This window comes from Lepidochelys kempii, chromosome 12 (genome assembly GCF_965140265.1).
Source record: "Lepidochelys kempii isolate rLepKem1 chromosome 12, rLepKem1.hap2, whole genome shotgun sequence".
NCBI lineage: Eukaryota > Metazoa > Chordata > Testudines > Cheloniidae > Lepidochelys > Lepidochelys kempii.
Window position 1 is genome coordinate 22591432 of NC_133267.1, and position 16762 is coordinate 22608193.

At 40.4% G+C, this 16762-nt stretch overlaps 1 protein-coding gene across 10 annotated transcripts in view; it reads left to right on the forward strand.

The window, feature by feature from the left end:
* The window catches only part of ZNF507 (zinc finger protein 507), a 51734-nt gene that overhangs the window by 21726 nt on the left and 13246 nt on the right, over nt 1-16762 (forward strand). For 4 of the 10 annotated variants that reach the window (XM_073307819.1, XM_073307820.1, XM_073307818.1 and 1 more), the window contains 2 exons: nt 3529-3643; nt 16039-16143. In XM_073307819.1, coding sequence (XP_073163920.1) covers nt 3529-3643; nt 16039-16143 — 220 coding nt within the window. Of the gene's footprint in view, nt 1-3136; nt 3644-5920; nt 6016-12097; nt 12159-16038; nt 16144-16762 lie in introns of those variants that run through there. The other 6 variants (XR_012154497.1, XM_073307825.1, XR_012154498.1 and 3 more) reach the window with 6 other exon arrangements.

A 16762-nucleotide genomic window follows, 5' to 3' on the forward strand; every position in this document is an offset into this window, starting at 1 on the left:
TTGCATGTCTAATTATAATAAGCTGTTCACTCAAATATTTGCTCTAAAGAATCAAGAAGAACAAGTTTGTATATTTGCATATCATGACATTAAATTTAAAGTAAGACTTTCTTTAATTACATTTGGAAAATCATGGCTTTGCTACTTTATCTCTTTAAAAATGTTGCTTCCAGGTTAGCATTCTTTTCGGATCCCCTTTTTTAAATTGTTAGCTGCATTTATATCTATCTATCACCTTTTACCTGAGATCTGGAATACTATTAATGCAGAACCCTCAGCAGATGTTTAAACCCCTGTTTCGTCAATTGCTACTATCTGAAATAGAGCTAGTTGTAACGGTATCAGAGTTACAAATTAAAAGAATGTCTCAAAATTCTTTTTAGTAACCTCAGCACTTTTTGTGTAGTCTGTCAAATTTCAGTTTTGGCAATGATTATAATCAAATGTTGATCGGCACTAGGATCTTGGGAGATTTTAAATCTTAGAGTTTAATTCAGACTTACTTTATTCTTCTCTGATATTTTTTGTTATTGTGTGTCTATTCTTTACCAGTTTTATCTTTCTGATTCCTGACCTCTCCTTTAGGTCAAGGCATTTGGGCTGGGCTTTAGTTCTGGCAAATTACAGAAGCAGTTCAGTTTTGTCCACGTGCTTTCTCTTGTACACAAGGTCTGGAACACTGTTAACGTAGAACACTCAGCAGAAGTTTAAACCCCTGTGTATGTCAGATTCTGCAATCTGGCAGCACAACTAGAACAGCAGTTTAGGACTCCCATCTTATCCACTGCAGTCCTGGCTTTTAAAGCTGATTGTTTTTCTCCTTAAGACAGCAGATTAAATGGGGTGATGTCCCTTCTGTGGGGAAAAGATATGCTCTAGGAATTATTTTGGGGAAGTTGTATGGTCCTGTGTTATATAGTTCAGTCTACATGATCACAAATGATCCCCTGTGGCCTTAGAATCTATAAATCGGACTCTGTCAGGAGCCACAGAAAGGGATGCTTCCATGAATGCTCCCATCCCTTAACCCTGCCAGGGAAGGGGGTCTCAGTCTGAGCTGTTCATTCGTGCTCCTGAATCTATCCTCCCTCCTACTTCCATGCCAGAGGAAACTCTGCTGAAGTCACCTCCACAAAATCTGGTTCAACCTATTCAGCTCTTGGGACTCAGCAAATTGGACTATCCTCGCCACTCAAAAAATGATCAAAATAAGTCCGAAACTCTCCCTGACTCCTCTTCTTCTGCTGCTCTTCATTCTCATTTCCCCTATCTCAGCTACTAGGAGTAATTCAAGAGTTGGTAAAGGAGGAAGCATTGATCAGGTTTTTTTTTTTTTTTTTTTGTTCCAAACCAAATTGGCAAGAAGGCCATTGTACATGGACCTAAGTAGAGATGTGCTAAAATCACTCCCTCTTTCTAGGAAGGAACTCCTATCCCAGGACTAATCCCTATATTACATTTCAGAATACCTGAGCCTGACAGCCTGGCTATTGATTGGCAAATCTTAAACAAGACAGAATACTCCTAGCCTCACACTGGCCTTTTATGCACTTAGCATTCATGAGGACAAAATTCTCCTGTTAAAATAGAAGGATCAAATGTAGGAAACCAGACCTTACAGTTTTTCTGGATTTCTTCCCTGAGTCTAAGACTTCCCATTATTGTTTAAAGCTGAAACACACGATGCAATGTCAAACACAGGCTCATGTAGTGTCTTGTAGGTCGCCTGGTGGTGTCAATGTTCCTTATGGCAACGTGTATCCAAACCAACGGGTAAACCTTTCTTCCCTATCTGGACTCTGCTAACAATATTACAAGCCCTCGTGACCCATCCATTCTACCTGATGGAATCTAACTTCCCTGTTTGTGTATGTGTGTGGGTAGGTGGTGAGGAGGAAGGCAGAGTTCTGTTTCCTGTTCACAGTAATGTCAGCAAGAAGAGTTTTTGGAATCTCTGTTCTTACATAATTTGGAACTTGTGTCTTCAGCAAAGGACATAGTTGTCCTTGAACCCCAGAATCATTCATTTCCAGGTCAAGTTTCCTTCATACTTCATGGGAAATCATCTTTTCTTGATTTGCCCAGTTCAACACCCAAGTATAGCATGTAGTAGATATGAGAAATGCTGTTAAAATATATCTGAGTAAAAATGACCATTTCAGGAAAATGTCTAGATTTCTCTCCTTTCCTCTTAAATGCCTGTGCCTGAAATCTTTCTCATCTGGGTGTAGCGAGTGTGGTATGACTGACGCTTATTCAACTGAAAAAAAACCAGTCCAGAAGGGATGAGAGCCTGCTCAACACAGGTTCTGAGGCAGAAAGAGCATCATCCACTATGGTATAAATCTGCATTGCTGCCACATGATCTGCCACATCAGTATATGTTTATAAAGGTCTAGAAGGTTGACCTTTGTTCCTCTGTGGAAGCATCCTGCAGCAGGAAGGTGCTCCAAGTGATGGTCCCAAAATTGGTTATTATTTTTAGGGAAAGGGGACATTCTCCCTTCTGTCCAAGCTATTTCTCCCTCCTACTAACTTTTCCTTTCTGCTTGCCATGTCACAAGTCTCAGATAGGAGAAACATCAGGATCCAGAATGGAAAACTTGTTACCTGATTACTTTGGTTCAGGGATTCCTCTCTACCCCACTCTGTCCCACTTGAAAAGTTTTCCAGTAATCTACACCCTGGTCATTTCAAGGCCCATGTATGTATCTAACACAGTTAGGTATTATTAAATGTAATCTTCTAATAAGAACTTGGTATGAGGATGGAAGGGTTGTAACCAAGCTCCAGAACCCTGTTGATGAATCTGAACTATCTTCCAGTATTTGCAAGAAGAAACGCACAGCTTAAATGTCTTACATTGGCTGAGATGTCAGCCCCAGAAAGGAAATATTTAGGTATTTCGGACTGAAAAAAGTTAATATTTTCCTCTACTTACACTCATTTTTTAGTTCTTACAAAAATCTAGATTATCTCCTTAATGGTTTATATTATACCTTAAATCTGAACATCCCAAACTCTTTTAAGATGATGATGGGGTATGAGTGGGAGATAAAATGGCTCTCCTAGCCAAATCTTTTTCAGGAAGCCTTTGATTTTGTTTGTTCTGTTGTTAATTGTTTCTTTTTCTTAGTGCCTACCTTTTCCTTGGACTTGATTCTGCAGTGCAGTGAAAATGCTGAGCCTAGCAGTTTCTATAGCATCACTTTATAATACTACAAACCTGAGATTATGACCTGACTGCAGGAATCAGAGAAGGGGAGAGGCTGGATTGTGAGGGAGAATGTACTTCCTAAAATATTAATAGCTCTAATAAACAGCAGGGAGTATGCAGAAGAGACTGGTAAACTAAATTTACATTTATTATGTATAGATGTCCATTTCTAGTTTGTTTCAGTGTTGAAGTATCACTTCAAAATGTTGATAATTCATGTTTCATAATTTTATTCAGTCCTGAAACTATTGTCCTAGAACTTCCTATAGTAGAACAAATATTTCTAAAACAGTGAAATGTATTATGTACAGGGAATAAGCCTTCAGTCCAGAAACTCTATAGATGCGATGTGTGTGACTACGCAAGCACAACATATGTTGGGGTACGAAATCACAGACGGATTCATAACTCTGATAAGCCATACAGGTGAGTGTCTTAATTGTTGTTCACTATCGCTGGGCTTTTGAACAGCTTAACTTAAAAGTTTAAATTGCTCATGTGTTTATTTTAAAAGTGGCAAAGAGTCCTGTGGTACCTTACAGACTAACAGACGGATTGGAGCATAAGCTTTCATGGGTGAATACCCACTTCTTCTCTACAAGGTCCCACAGGACTCTTTGCCGCTTTTACAGATCCAGACTAACACAGCTACCCCTCTGGTGTTTATTTTAATTTCAGTTTGTTTTTAAGGGTATCATTGTAGAAAGCATTTAAAATCAGTTTAAAAGTTTTACTAAGAGGCAAATTAAACTAATCCATTCAAAAATGGAGGGAGCTGCTGGCTCACTCAAACTATATAGTTAGGATCCAATAAGCTTCTTGTGATGGTGCTACAGTATGTATCTTCAGTTGTACATATCTGCCGTTTTTTCTGAATTTGAAACAATGAAATGTGACAATTTGGAGGGGGAAATAATGAAAATGTTACCATATTTTACATTAGATAATTCATTAATGTCTTCAGTTGAAGTGTGGCCGATTTCTGGATTTCCTGTACAGTTGAGTTCATTTTGGATTCACTCCACTGCAGAGCGTTATGCCCAGTCATATTTAAAACTTCAAAAGCTTTGTTTTAAACTGGTAAGACACAAATAACAAGGTTCAGATACCTCAGTGGAGTGGGGAGAGGGCAACCATGATTATGGCTACGTTTTAGTCCTGGGTATTTTTAGTAGAAGTCACAGACTAGGTCACAGGCAGTAAACAAAAATTCACGGCCCAGGACCCCCACTGGTGCTGGGGGGAGGGTTGGCGGGGCTGGCGGGCTCCCTACCTGGTTCCGCAGTTCCTGCCCTGCAGTAGCAGGGTTTGGTTATGGGAGGGGGCAGGGGGTTTGGGCACAGGGTGGGGTGAGCCGGGCTCTGGGCAGTGCTTACCTGGGGGGCTCCCCAGAAATATAGATATCCCCCTCGCTCAGGTGCAAGGCAGAGGCGTGGCCGCCTCCGCCTGCAAGCACCACCCCTGCAGCTCCTATTGGCAGTGGTTCCCAGACAATGGGAGCTGGGAAGTCAGTGCTCTGGGGGGAGGCAGCACACAGAGCTGCCTGGCCACACCTCCACCTAGCAGCTGAGCGAGGGGGATGTCGCCACTTCTGGGGAGACCCCCAGGTAAGCGCCGCCCAGAGCCCACCTCACCCTGTCCCGTGCCCCAACCCCTGCCCCCTCCCATACCCAAACTCTGCTGCTGCTGGCTATGTGGGGGAAGGTGGCCCGAGACTACCCCAGCAGCAGCCGGTGTGTCTGACGCAGGGGCAGCCTGAGCTGCCCCTGAGCCCGATGCACTGGCCTCTGCAGAAGTCACGGAAAGTCACGGAATCCATGATTTCCGTGACAAACCCACAGCCTTAACCATGATGTATTAAGCCCTGCATGATATTGCAAAATTCTGCCCTTTACTTTGCCCCTACACCACTCAGTTTTCCCATAGGTTTTCAATAGGTTCACTGTTACCAATCTTAGATAAAAGACATTTTAATAATTTCCTCATAGGTCTATATAGAAGCTTCAATAATTTGTGTTAGTAGTCTGTATTACTCTGGGGGGGGTGTTTTTTTAATAATAGTTCCTTTTCTATTGCAGTTTTCCATTGATTGTTGTATAGATTCAAACAAATGTAATTCATACTCACTCAGTGTGGCACTCTATCCCTCTCTAGTGGCTGGACAGCAGAGGTTAGAGTCCCTACCAGGCTTTGAGCCAGTACAGCTTGGTCTTTTAGTTCATGCAGTGGAAGCTCTGAGTTTTAGATATCCAGGTCTCAGGTTCAAATCTCACTGCTGATGACTCAGCCAGCTGTGTTGTGTTACACAGAAATAAACCATAATTTGTTTGTGACAGTGCTTCAGTATTGGTGTTCTAGAATGTTTTTCCAAAAGTATACTTACAGGCAGCTGGAAGATGTTTTATCACAAGCCAAATGTGGGATGTCATAGTGTCTTCACAAAGATCTGGTAAAACTTGGAGATTTGCTTTAGAATCAAAGACTTACAAGAAGAGCCTTTTTATTGGGGGGCGGTGGAGGTCCCTCCTTTAGATTCACAAGAGTTCTTCATTCAAACTTGACAGTGCTGTGGAAAGCCAGGGTTCCAGCAGGAAAGAAAGGAACAAACCAGAAAAGATCAGCTACAATCAGTGATGGCTGGTTCTTGAAATAAGTAGTGAGGTGGTAGGTACCAGAAATCCTCCTTTCCTGTCCCCACTCCAGCTTCCTACCCTCCCCATGCAAGTTGGCCAGATTGTCAATGCGAAAAAAACGAGGACAGCATTACAGCGTCTGACCTGGATGGCTTTGGTGAAAAGGTAGGGAAGTTCCCAGTGAAGTGGGTAGAAAAATGGACTCTCATTGCTCTCCCCAACCTCCATCTAATAGAATGAAAAACTGAAACCCTTTACAATAAAAGATTGTGTAAGAGAGAAAAATATGTATTCCATTAAGACCTTGTCTAGATTACAACTTACTTCGGTATACTTTACGTCACGCAGAGAGGTGAATGATCCATACCCCTGAGCGACGTAAGTTATACCGACCAAAGCACCGGTATAGACAGTGCTATGTCAGCGGGAGAGCTTCGCCTGCCAACGTAGCTACCTCCTTTCATGGGAGGGGGAGTAATTAAGCCAATGGGAGAGCTCTCTCCCGTCAGTTTAGAGCGTCTCCACTACAAGTGCTACGGTAGCACAGCCTTAACAGTGCAGCTGCACCAGTGTAAGTGCTGTAGTGTACATGTAGCCTAAGACTTCACTGTGTTAGCCCAGTCCTAGCCTCTTCGCCCTTCAGTCTAGCTCTTATCCTTCTGTCTACACAGCTGCTTTCCCCATTATCCACACGCACACCTTTATTCATATCAACTGTCGTCTAGATTCTCTCTGTCCTCACCCATTCAGTTCTGTAAACCCAGCCTACTTACCTTTCAGCTCAGAGCTCTGTTTATAGGTTTTTGGCTTCCTTCAGCTTAACCCTTTCCCTTACCCACTCCCCAGCCAGTATCTATAAATAAATAAAACGCACATACGCACAAACTCTCAGACTACTCCAGAATGACTTCCCCACCTTTCTGCTAACACCCCCAACCAGGATCAGGAACACTTCCTGTCCATCCTTTAGCTCAATCTCTTCACTTCCTAACAACCTCTGTGCACCTAAGAGTCATCCTCTCCCTCATTTGAGAACACTCTCTCCCCGGACTTAGAAACCCACTTCCTTCCTCCATCAGACCCAGAAAAACACTTCCTAAGACCATTAAATCTCCTCCCCACTCTTCCTTACCACCCTCACAGTGTTCCCCAGCTCAGCTTCCCACCCTTTCCTGCTCCAGAATCTCTCCCCCCCGCCCCCCCGCATTATTGCTTGGCCTGAAGGAGGAAGAGCAGAGAATTCCATATCCCATGTCTGTCTGAATTAATCCCATAGAGGCCTGTATTATTGCTCGTTCTGCTGCCTGAAACCCATAGTTAGGACACTTTGTAGCAGGTTTTATGGCAACCTGTAATATACAGCCATATTATAGCTACTAGTGTTTTATCATTTGGATACTATTAGTGGAGCTTAGCTCCACCAGCTTCTAATAATCAGCCACACATGGCTAATATTATTCATATTTCGTCTGATAACCTTTGAATTTTACTTTGACACCACAATATGAAACTTTCAAACAACACAGAGATTGGACTAATCTGAAGTCAGATAGACCAGGGGTTCTCAAACCTTTCCACAGCATGGATCACACTATGGTAGATAATGGACACCTGCCCAGCCATTCACAATCCCATAATATTCCTATGACCGCTACCATGATTGCTTACATGGAAATGTCATATTAAAGTGGGGTTTTTAATTGTCTTTAAAGCAATCTAGAAACAAGAAGAACCAGCGCAATGAGATCAGTCAGCTCTCATCAGATCCTACCAAATGCTCTCTGAACCACAGTTTGAGATCCTCTGTGCTAGACTGAGAACAGACCATCTCGCATCATCCTGTGAGGAGGGCTGGAGGGAGGGTTTTAAAAAGTGAATAATTATTTATGGAGTGGCCTACATGGTAAACATAATTATACACCTACAACTAGATAATCAAATGTTGTGTCCCTAAAAATTGCTGTTTAGCCTCCAATTTTCTTCCTGTTTACCCATAAGTATTTTGTTATTCCAGGGCGTCAGTTCTATGCACATCATTGCAAGATACTTCAGCGCCTCTTAAAAGTGAGAGACGATTGGGCAAAGCTATATATGAGCGTTAGCCAAAAGGAGATTTATTTAAACTAGCCATTGAATTTGGAATAACTAGACTCTCTAGAATGATGAACATAAACCTGAGCAGTTTAAGCCTCTGCTCTTAAGCCTCAAATGATGAGTTAATAAACTGTGTGTCGTGAAGTTTGCTCTGTGGAAATCTTGAAGATCAGAAACTGAAAACCTTAAAACCTGAAATCCTGTGTGCTCATGTTAAAGATTCCATGGCAATTTTCACTTGTCCAAAATGTCTTCCATCCATTGTTCTGCCATGTGTTTTGTACTGCTGCCAACTCAAGAGTTGGCTGCACTTTGATGTATGTGTACTCTTGTACTTTGAGATGAAGGGTGCAACAGAAATCTGTGTGTGTGTGTGTTCCAAAATAACTTCTATGGATAACTGTCACCCTGGTTAGGAAACAATAGAGGAGTAAAATTCACAACAATAAAATTGAAGGAAACAGGGAATTTCTTGTTACTTGACACTGGTGACATGGGCAGGGTGGATTGATTTAAATCAGCCTCAATTTAAATCATGGATCTTAATGGCTTTTTCATTTGTATTTCATTTATTTTCTAAAAATGGTGCATGTTTATTGGTTGATATAAATGTAGATTTACAACTAAATAGCATCTTTACAGTAAATTTGGTACATCTTTTTGCTACCAAGGACAGTACGCTATAACTGTGTTCATTTATTTAAGCAATTATATAGCTTAATATTTTCAGATTCTTATTTATTGTACATTTTTAGTATGTTAGAAAATGGTGAATGAAATTCTTATTTACTATAGAATTGACTTTTTGCTCATGATTAGTGTCAAGTTGCTTTAGGATGGTAATTAGAATGTAAACACAAAACAACAAAATTTATTTTTATTAAATGAAACAATCAGATATTTTGGATACATAAATTTCTTATCAAAATGTATTTCACATTTACAACTAAATGATTTGCTAAAGGAACAGAGGGATTAACTGTAGTCAGTGAATTAAACTGATTATTTCATGTCAGCCTGGGAACATTTTCAAATATGTCTACATTGAAAGTGACTTGAACTTAAGTTTCTGTTCGCCTAAGTCTCTTGAAGATGAGACAACAGCCTCCTAAGTTACTTAGGCTGTTTTCATACTGTTAAAACTACTAGATCTCATCCTCTCCCTCCTTGTTTTTTTTTATTGACTTGAAGAGAGGGACAAGTTTTCCTTCTTTTTCAACTCCCAGTCCATTTTGCAGCTTTGAATGAATTAGTCCAAATAAGAAAATATTTGTTGCCTGCAGAAGGAGCGACTGCAGTGAAAAGCTGGTTTAGTACTTCACCAAACTCTGATTCCAGGTGCTTAAAATAGTGACTCCCAGCAGTTCAGTGATGTCTGTCTTTAAATCATCATCAACAAACATGTACTGTGTGAATAGTTCACCTCTGTCTCTGACATTTATTTTGTTTGGCACGATTGATGGGAGATTATGAGATACTTTTGTCATAGCAGCAGTATCTTCTTGAGCAATTATGCATCTACCTTGGTACTTTGAGTTGAGAATATTGTAGAGAAAATTAAATGGAGTAAGTGCTTCAGCCATCTGCTTCTTTACTGCCTGCAATTTAACTTTGTTGTTGGGTATTTCTTTCTTTAATATCTCTTGAAGTTCTTTCCAAATTCCATCAGCAGCAGTTTGTCCAAGGCTACGGAAATAGGTTTCAGTGTATTCAGCATATCTTCTATATTTCTCTTTAGTCCAATTTCAGCTATGTTGTCTGTGATAGTTCCATCTGTTTTTGTCATGATTTTTCTTCACAAATTGACATCAGGAAAGGCCAGATCTTAATAAATAGTTCAAAGCAGTCAACCACTGAATTTCAGTTTATGTATTGGCAAAGAATTAGCTTGGATCCTACTGCTCTTTTCAGTAAACCTGAAGCAAAGGGGTTGTTATGGAAGTGTTTTGCAATTTCAACATTTTCCTTTATTCCTGGAGTTGTATTTAAGTCTTTGGCTAAAAGATGCATCATATAAGCACTGTGCCCATACGTTATAAGTTTCAGGTTCTCTTCATTATCATCTTCTAAATTTCTTCTCATCTGTGCTACATTTGCAGCATTGTGACAAAGCTATGCACTCGACACTTGAATTTTTGTTCACAGTTCGTTGTTATAACTTTCACTACTCCTACTTTTAAGTATTCTAATGTATGGGCATTTCCTGATATAGCAGTTGTTTCTGTAAGACAGACGAATACCATCATCTGTTGTCACACAAGAACATATTCCTAGATAATTGTGTATGTTGCTTCACCCATCTAGACTCATACTAACGAATTTCCTGTCAATGTTTTTTACACATTGTTCAATTTCCTTCTCAGACACTGCATCCAGCAATGTTTGATCCAGTAGGTGAAATATAGCCTCATCATAATGGGTGAACCATGTCAATGAAATGTTTGTTCTGAACAAGATGAAAACGAGAACTTGTTGCAGAAATGAACCAACCAATCTTTTCATCTATGGAGTCTTGCTGGAATTTGTTGGTCCTGATTATGAACTCATCTGTGGTTTTACTGGACGACAAACTTTTGATTTGTTTTGGGGGTTTTGTATAAGTAATTTACTGGCTGTTGTATGTTTAGTTGAAGCACTGCTGGTGGTAACAGCAGATGAATCTGAAGTTGTAGACTTTACAAATGATGAATCTTAATAACCCCTTATTTCTGAGATGTACCGTGAAACAAAATGATAAAAAGTCATTCATTGAGTGCTACTCAATGCACTGCTTTAAAACAAATAGATTGTAAATGAAAGATTACTCCTACAGCAGCTGTGTGTACCACTGTTTAAAATGATATAATTTATTATCAGCCTAGTTATGTAGGAATAATAATAAATCATAAGGATTATCTAAATCTATTTAAACCCTTATCTCTAGCAACCTACCAAACAGCTTGGGGGGGGAGGGGGGGAGAGATTTTAAAGGTTAAAATTCATATGTTCCTAATAAACTTTACTTTTTATTGCTCAGTATGATCCTAGGTGAAGATTTCCTGTTTTAAAAGTAATTTTAGAAGTCCAGCAGTAACAGTAAAAATGTAATAAATAGTCCCACAAACTAACATACCAAATATATTTTGAACATAAACATTTTGAAATTCTTAAGTAATCCGCCCAAAACGCAAATTTGTGACAATCTAAGATATAATTTACAAGCATAGTAAAATATGGTAGGTAGACCATAAGAATGGTGCAAAAATAAGTTTACTAACCAGCTGACCCAGATTATTGATACATGTCCATATCATCTTCAAAGTCACTGTTCTCTGAGAAGTATTTTTCATAATGTTTCATTCTGACTACCAGGCCTTTCACCTCTTTGTTGCACTGTTTACATTTGGCATATTTGTTTTTTACCCAGAGGTACAGGAATTTCTTCGAAAATATTCCCAAATAGGGTCTTTTTTTTTTTAAATGATGTGCAGCCATGGAAGTTTTTTTTCCAGTTCTCAGGTCTTGAAATCAACAATAGAGGCTGCACCCTGAAAAATGTTGTCCCTTCTTCTCACAGTGTTCTTGCTTTGACACCAGAGTTGCTTCTTTCTGGTTGCATGCTCTGTGCCTCTTCCTTTAGAGGATCAAGCCTTTAATACAGTAGATGGCCTATTGTGCCATAATTTGCAAAGCTTGACCTCAAAAGTCAGATGTTTTTCCCCTGATTCTTTCTTTTTATATAGAAAAGCAGCCTTTGACTCAATGTTTTGATAGCGGCTTATGGATTCAGCATATTTTTTTTTTATTTAAATGTTTTAAGAGTTTATAATAAGTTTAGGTCTTAACATATCTTGTATTAAATTCAGATTTCAATATAAACAATTTTTTTAAATTATAATTTAAATTAAAATGAATCATTTAAATTAAAATCTGATTTCTTTTTTTATTTTTTTTAAACCAATTTTTATCCACCCTGCTTGTGGTTTATGAAGAAGAACCTACTGAAGTCTCCTTTGAGCAGAAACTTGGCCTTGACGTACATTTGTAAGGTGGGGTATGTGAGAAATAGTGATTAGCATTCTGAGGAGACAAGGAAAGCTCCTGGGGAAAGGCAGAATGGATAAATGTATAGGTAAATATTGCAGTCCTCGTGATTAAATCTATTGTTTCATAGGATTCAGCTTTAGCGAGGACAAACTTGTGAGAGCCTCTTTGACCTGCTTGCTTTTGTGAAGGTGAATATTTCTGGAGAAACCTTAATACCAGATATGCAGTGATTTAAGATCAAACTTATTCCCATATACTGATCTAGAGTTTCTGTATACTAAGTGGTATTGTATACACATTGAGTTTATTTTGAATGTGTTCTCACTTTCATTTTAAACCATTTTGTCCAAGTGGTTTTGGGTGTTTGTGTTGTTTCAAGCAGCCTGTTGTCCAAGCAGAGAGAACACAAAATATCCAGGGTCTGTTTTGTCCTGTCAGCATACTGAATTAGTCTTTAAGCTAAGTTAATGGTGGCGAATATAGATTTCTGTTTTTTTTCTTTGGCAGGGTTGTCTGTTAGGGACAAATTAGAAATGGTTGTCTCTGTGACAGGATTCCCCCCAGGGTGCAGCCTGGGACTGTTGGACCGCTTAACTTTGTCCAGCCTGGGCTGTCTCTCACAGTGCCTTGCTAGTGACCAGCAGCAAACCCCTCCAGGTGCTGTTATCACTCAGCACAACCGCATGTGGAGCCCCACACCCAGCTAGCTTGCATGAATGCTCCCAGAGCCACTCATGAATCACACAGAGAAAGGCACCAGACCCAAATCCCCCCAGCACTGTACCTCAGGAATATACCATCTTGCACTGCTCAAGATGGGCAGTACAGATTTATTAATTGGTTCACCACTTCAGCAATGGAAAGTGGTTATACACCAGCCTTTGCAAAACCTGAGATTTGCCACACACTTCATACAAAATCACTGATAAAGACAAACAGGTAAATGAATGTATTGACTATAAAAAAAGATAGATTTTAAGTGATAGGCAAAAAGTCAGAGTTAGTTACCAAAATAAAATAAAATATAAGCATGCAGTCTAAACTCTCAACCCTATTAGACTGGGCAACATCTAGATTAAGCACTTTCTCACCCCACTGGATAGTGCAGTCCTTAATACACAGATTTGTTCCTTAAACCTTGGCCAATCTCCTCTGTTGGAGTCTTGTCTTCTTCTCAGTGTTTTAGGGTGTGTCTTCACTACCAATGTTAAAGCACTGCTGCGGCAGCGCTTTAACGTGGTTGTGGCACTAGCAATGTAAAAAAAAAAACCCACCCCCACGAGGGGAGTAGTCTACACTGCCACTTTACAGCACTGAAATTCGCATCGCTCAGAGGGGGTTTTTTCACATCCTGAGCGAGAAAGTTTCAGCGCTGTAAAGTGGCAAGGTAGACAAGGCCTTAGGGCATGTTTACACTTTCCATTTAAAGTGGAAAAAGTCCGTTTTTTGGTCAAAAACCATGGGAGCATCTACACGTGCCAATGACTTTTTGCAGTGAAACTCAGAAGTTTCACGAGAGGCACACAGCTCTTACCAAAAGTGATGCTTTTGCAGTGATGTGCAAGTGAAGACACGTTCTTGCTGTTTACACAGCTTTTAGCCTCTGGAGGATATCCCACAGTGCCTAGATGACCACTCTGACCAACAGCTGTGCTGCCAGGTAAACAGACATCCACCCCTACCTCTGTAAAGCCCCAGGAACTTTGAAACTCCCCTTCCTCTTTTCTTGGCAAGTGTTCACTTATTTGGCCAGGTGACAATGCGTCCTCCACAGAACAAACGATCCCCTGCTTGGAGCAATGCTGAGCTATTGGAGCTGATCAGTGTTTGGGGGAGAGGAGGCTGTGCAGGGACCCAGGATGCACCGCGATCACCCCTCCTCTCCCCTCCCCTCCCCCCCCCCGGCTTCCCACAAGACCCGTTGTCAAACTGGAGAGAGCTGCACTGTGGGACAGCTGCCCTAGAGTGCTGCTCTCATCAGCGATGGAAGTGCTGCTCATGTAAACACACTCTGATGCCTGAGGAATTAAGTGAGTACACAAACCAGCGCTTTACTTTCACGGGACCGGTGAAACTTAAAATGCAAAAACTCTGCAAGTGTAGACATATCCTTAGTTGCTTGCAGCATAGGTGGGGGCAGGAGAAAAGGCCAAGCCTGGACCCCCTGTGTTCAGTTTTATATCCTCATTCCATGTGCTTGTAGAACACAAGTCCAGGCATGTCTGGGGGGCATTGCTGAGTCTTCAGGCAAAATTGAGCAATCCCCTTGGTGTGGCCTCATGCAGGTAAGTCATTGCAGCTCCCTTGCTGGACAATGGCTGTTGATGAGTTGTTTCACACCCTGCCCGGGCATTGGTTACTTTCCTTGCTGTTGCTTCTGGGAAGCTAATATCTGGCTGATTTCCCAATTTACAACATGTGTGAGTGACAACCATACAACACAATTCTCATAACTTCACATGCATTAATGATATACATATATGGATAGAGAAATTACTTTCAGTAGATTGTGACCTTCCCCTCATACCTTGCAAGGCATGCTTTATACGTAATATCACAATTATATACTGATGAGGAATATGGGAGGTTACAGGGTGCTCTCCCAAGGTACAGAATGTCAGTCTCATGGCAAGATTTAAATTGCTTCTGCCTCTTGAGCTTTGAAAGGTGGCCACTCAACGCTCATTACATTATATTTTTTTTAAAGCGCTACATATCGTATGTAACTCTGAAACCTGTAATTCAAGAGAAGCTACTCAGTCTTTAGAAGTTGGCTAACCACTGTTCCCTTTTTTCTGTTGTATGGTATGTCTAGGTGTTAGTCCTTGTTGTATTATTTTAAGTTACAAAACAAAAATGATGTAATTGGAGTAATTATTTACTTGGTAACTGTCAAACCAGCAACAGTTAGGGCCTGATCCTGAGGTGTGTGTGTAAGTCCCATTGACTTGAATAGGAAATGAGGAGGCAAATCATACCTTCTGTTCCTGGCCAGATAAGTACTTTGTAATTGCATAGAAAACATTCTGGATTGTTTACTGGTTGTCTTTGAAATGATCATGCAGGTGACATGACTTTCATGCCTTATGTAGTAATAAATATTCTAATTATAGGTTGTTTTTAAAAAAAAGTTATAAAAGTTATAAAATAAGTAAAGAGTGCTGTGTATCTACAATATTTGATCTGCAATATCTTGTTTTTTAAGAAATAGCTAAAATTCCTGAAAATTACATACAGATAGTATTTTAGTTGAGTTGAATGGCTTTAGTAAGAGATGCTTTAATCTGCTATCTATAGGAAGGTTGGTCCATTTTTACCTGCAGTATTTTGGTATTTATGTACATTGTGCAGTGGCCATAAATCTAGGTTTGAGGTGTCTAGGATGTTTTTGTTTTCACTGAGGGATATTTTGACTTTTAAATTAAACGTTCAATAACAAAACTAATATGTAAGCAGTGCAGCGTGTCAACTTTTTCCATGGGCACCCAATTGCAGCCCTGTTGATCTCCTCTCCAGTTTCTATTTTTTTAAAAAAGAGATATCTAATGATCTGGAGCTTAAGGTTTCTTAATAAGCAAAAGATAATATGTAAGTGACATGGGAAGGTGTGGATGCCTTAATATAGGGAGTTAGGAGAATTTGTAGGCTTGAAGCACAAGATCATCTCATGAACATGACATACAACACCTGTAAAATGCAAGCTTTTGCCTTGATCTAACATAGCCTGGCACTTACCCTTGGGATAGACATGGTGTATCTGAGCCCCTTTTAGAGTTTGTGAAACTCATTGATTTCAGTGGAGTTTCACAGGATGGAAATCTGGGTAGAATTTGGCCTCGTGAAAAATGGCTATTACACTGACATTTTTATGCTGAAAATCTTACACAGTCTGATACACAGAAATAATAATAATAATAAATATCTAGACTTGTGTAAACTATTATTAGTCTTACCCACAGTTTTTCAGAAATATCCTGTTGCTACCTCTTGAAGCTTTAATTTGTGAAATAATACTGGTGGTCAACTATCAAGGTGTTGGGAATCACTCACTTGTTGTTGTTTCTTCAGATGTCGAGTATGTGACTTCGCCACAACAAATATGAATAGTTTGAAATGTCATATGAGGCGCCACCCACAGGAGCACCAGGCAGTGCAGCTAATGGAACAGTACAAGTATGTAACAGTTATGAGTTGGCAAAAGCCGTAGTAGTGTGATTTTGTTACCTTATGAAACAAAGTGGAGTTCAGATTCATTGCTTTCTCTGTAGTCTAAGTAAAAAATAGCGTAGGTAGATAGTCATGAATTATTTTTTCTCCCTGTCTTATTCTGTATTTCCAGTTGATTAACACTTGTACGAAAGCAAAAAGTATTGGAGCTAATTTGGTATTCTTAGTGTCTCCATGTGAGACAGAACCTGGAGTTGCATTGTGTTATCCTAGAAAAGAACATGAGTGTCACTAGTCTCTTATGTTTGTGTATATTTCATAAATAAGTGCCATTAGTAGTCTGCCCCCACATGCTACGTCAGAGGTGGGCAAACTATGGCCCGCAGGACCATCCTGCCCGGCCCCTGAGTTCCTGGCCGGGGAGACTAGCCCCTGGCCCCTCCCGTGCAGCCACGCCGCCATGCGGGCAGTGCTCTGGGTGGCAGGGCTGGCTCCGGCCGGGCAGTGTGGCTGCCAGACATGCCGCTCTGCGTGGCATGGTAAGGGGGCCAGGGGGTTGGATAAGGGGCAGGGGGTCCCGAGGGGCAGTCAGTAAGCAGGGGGTTGTTGGATGGGGTTGGGGGGG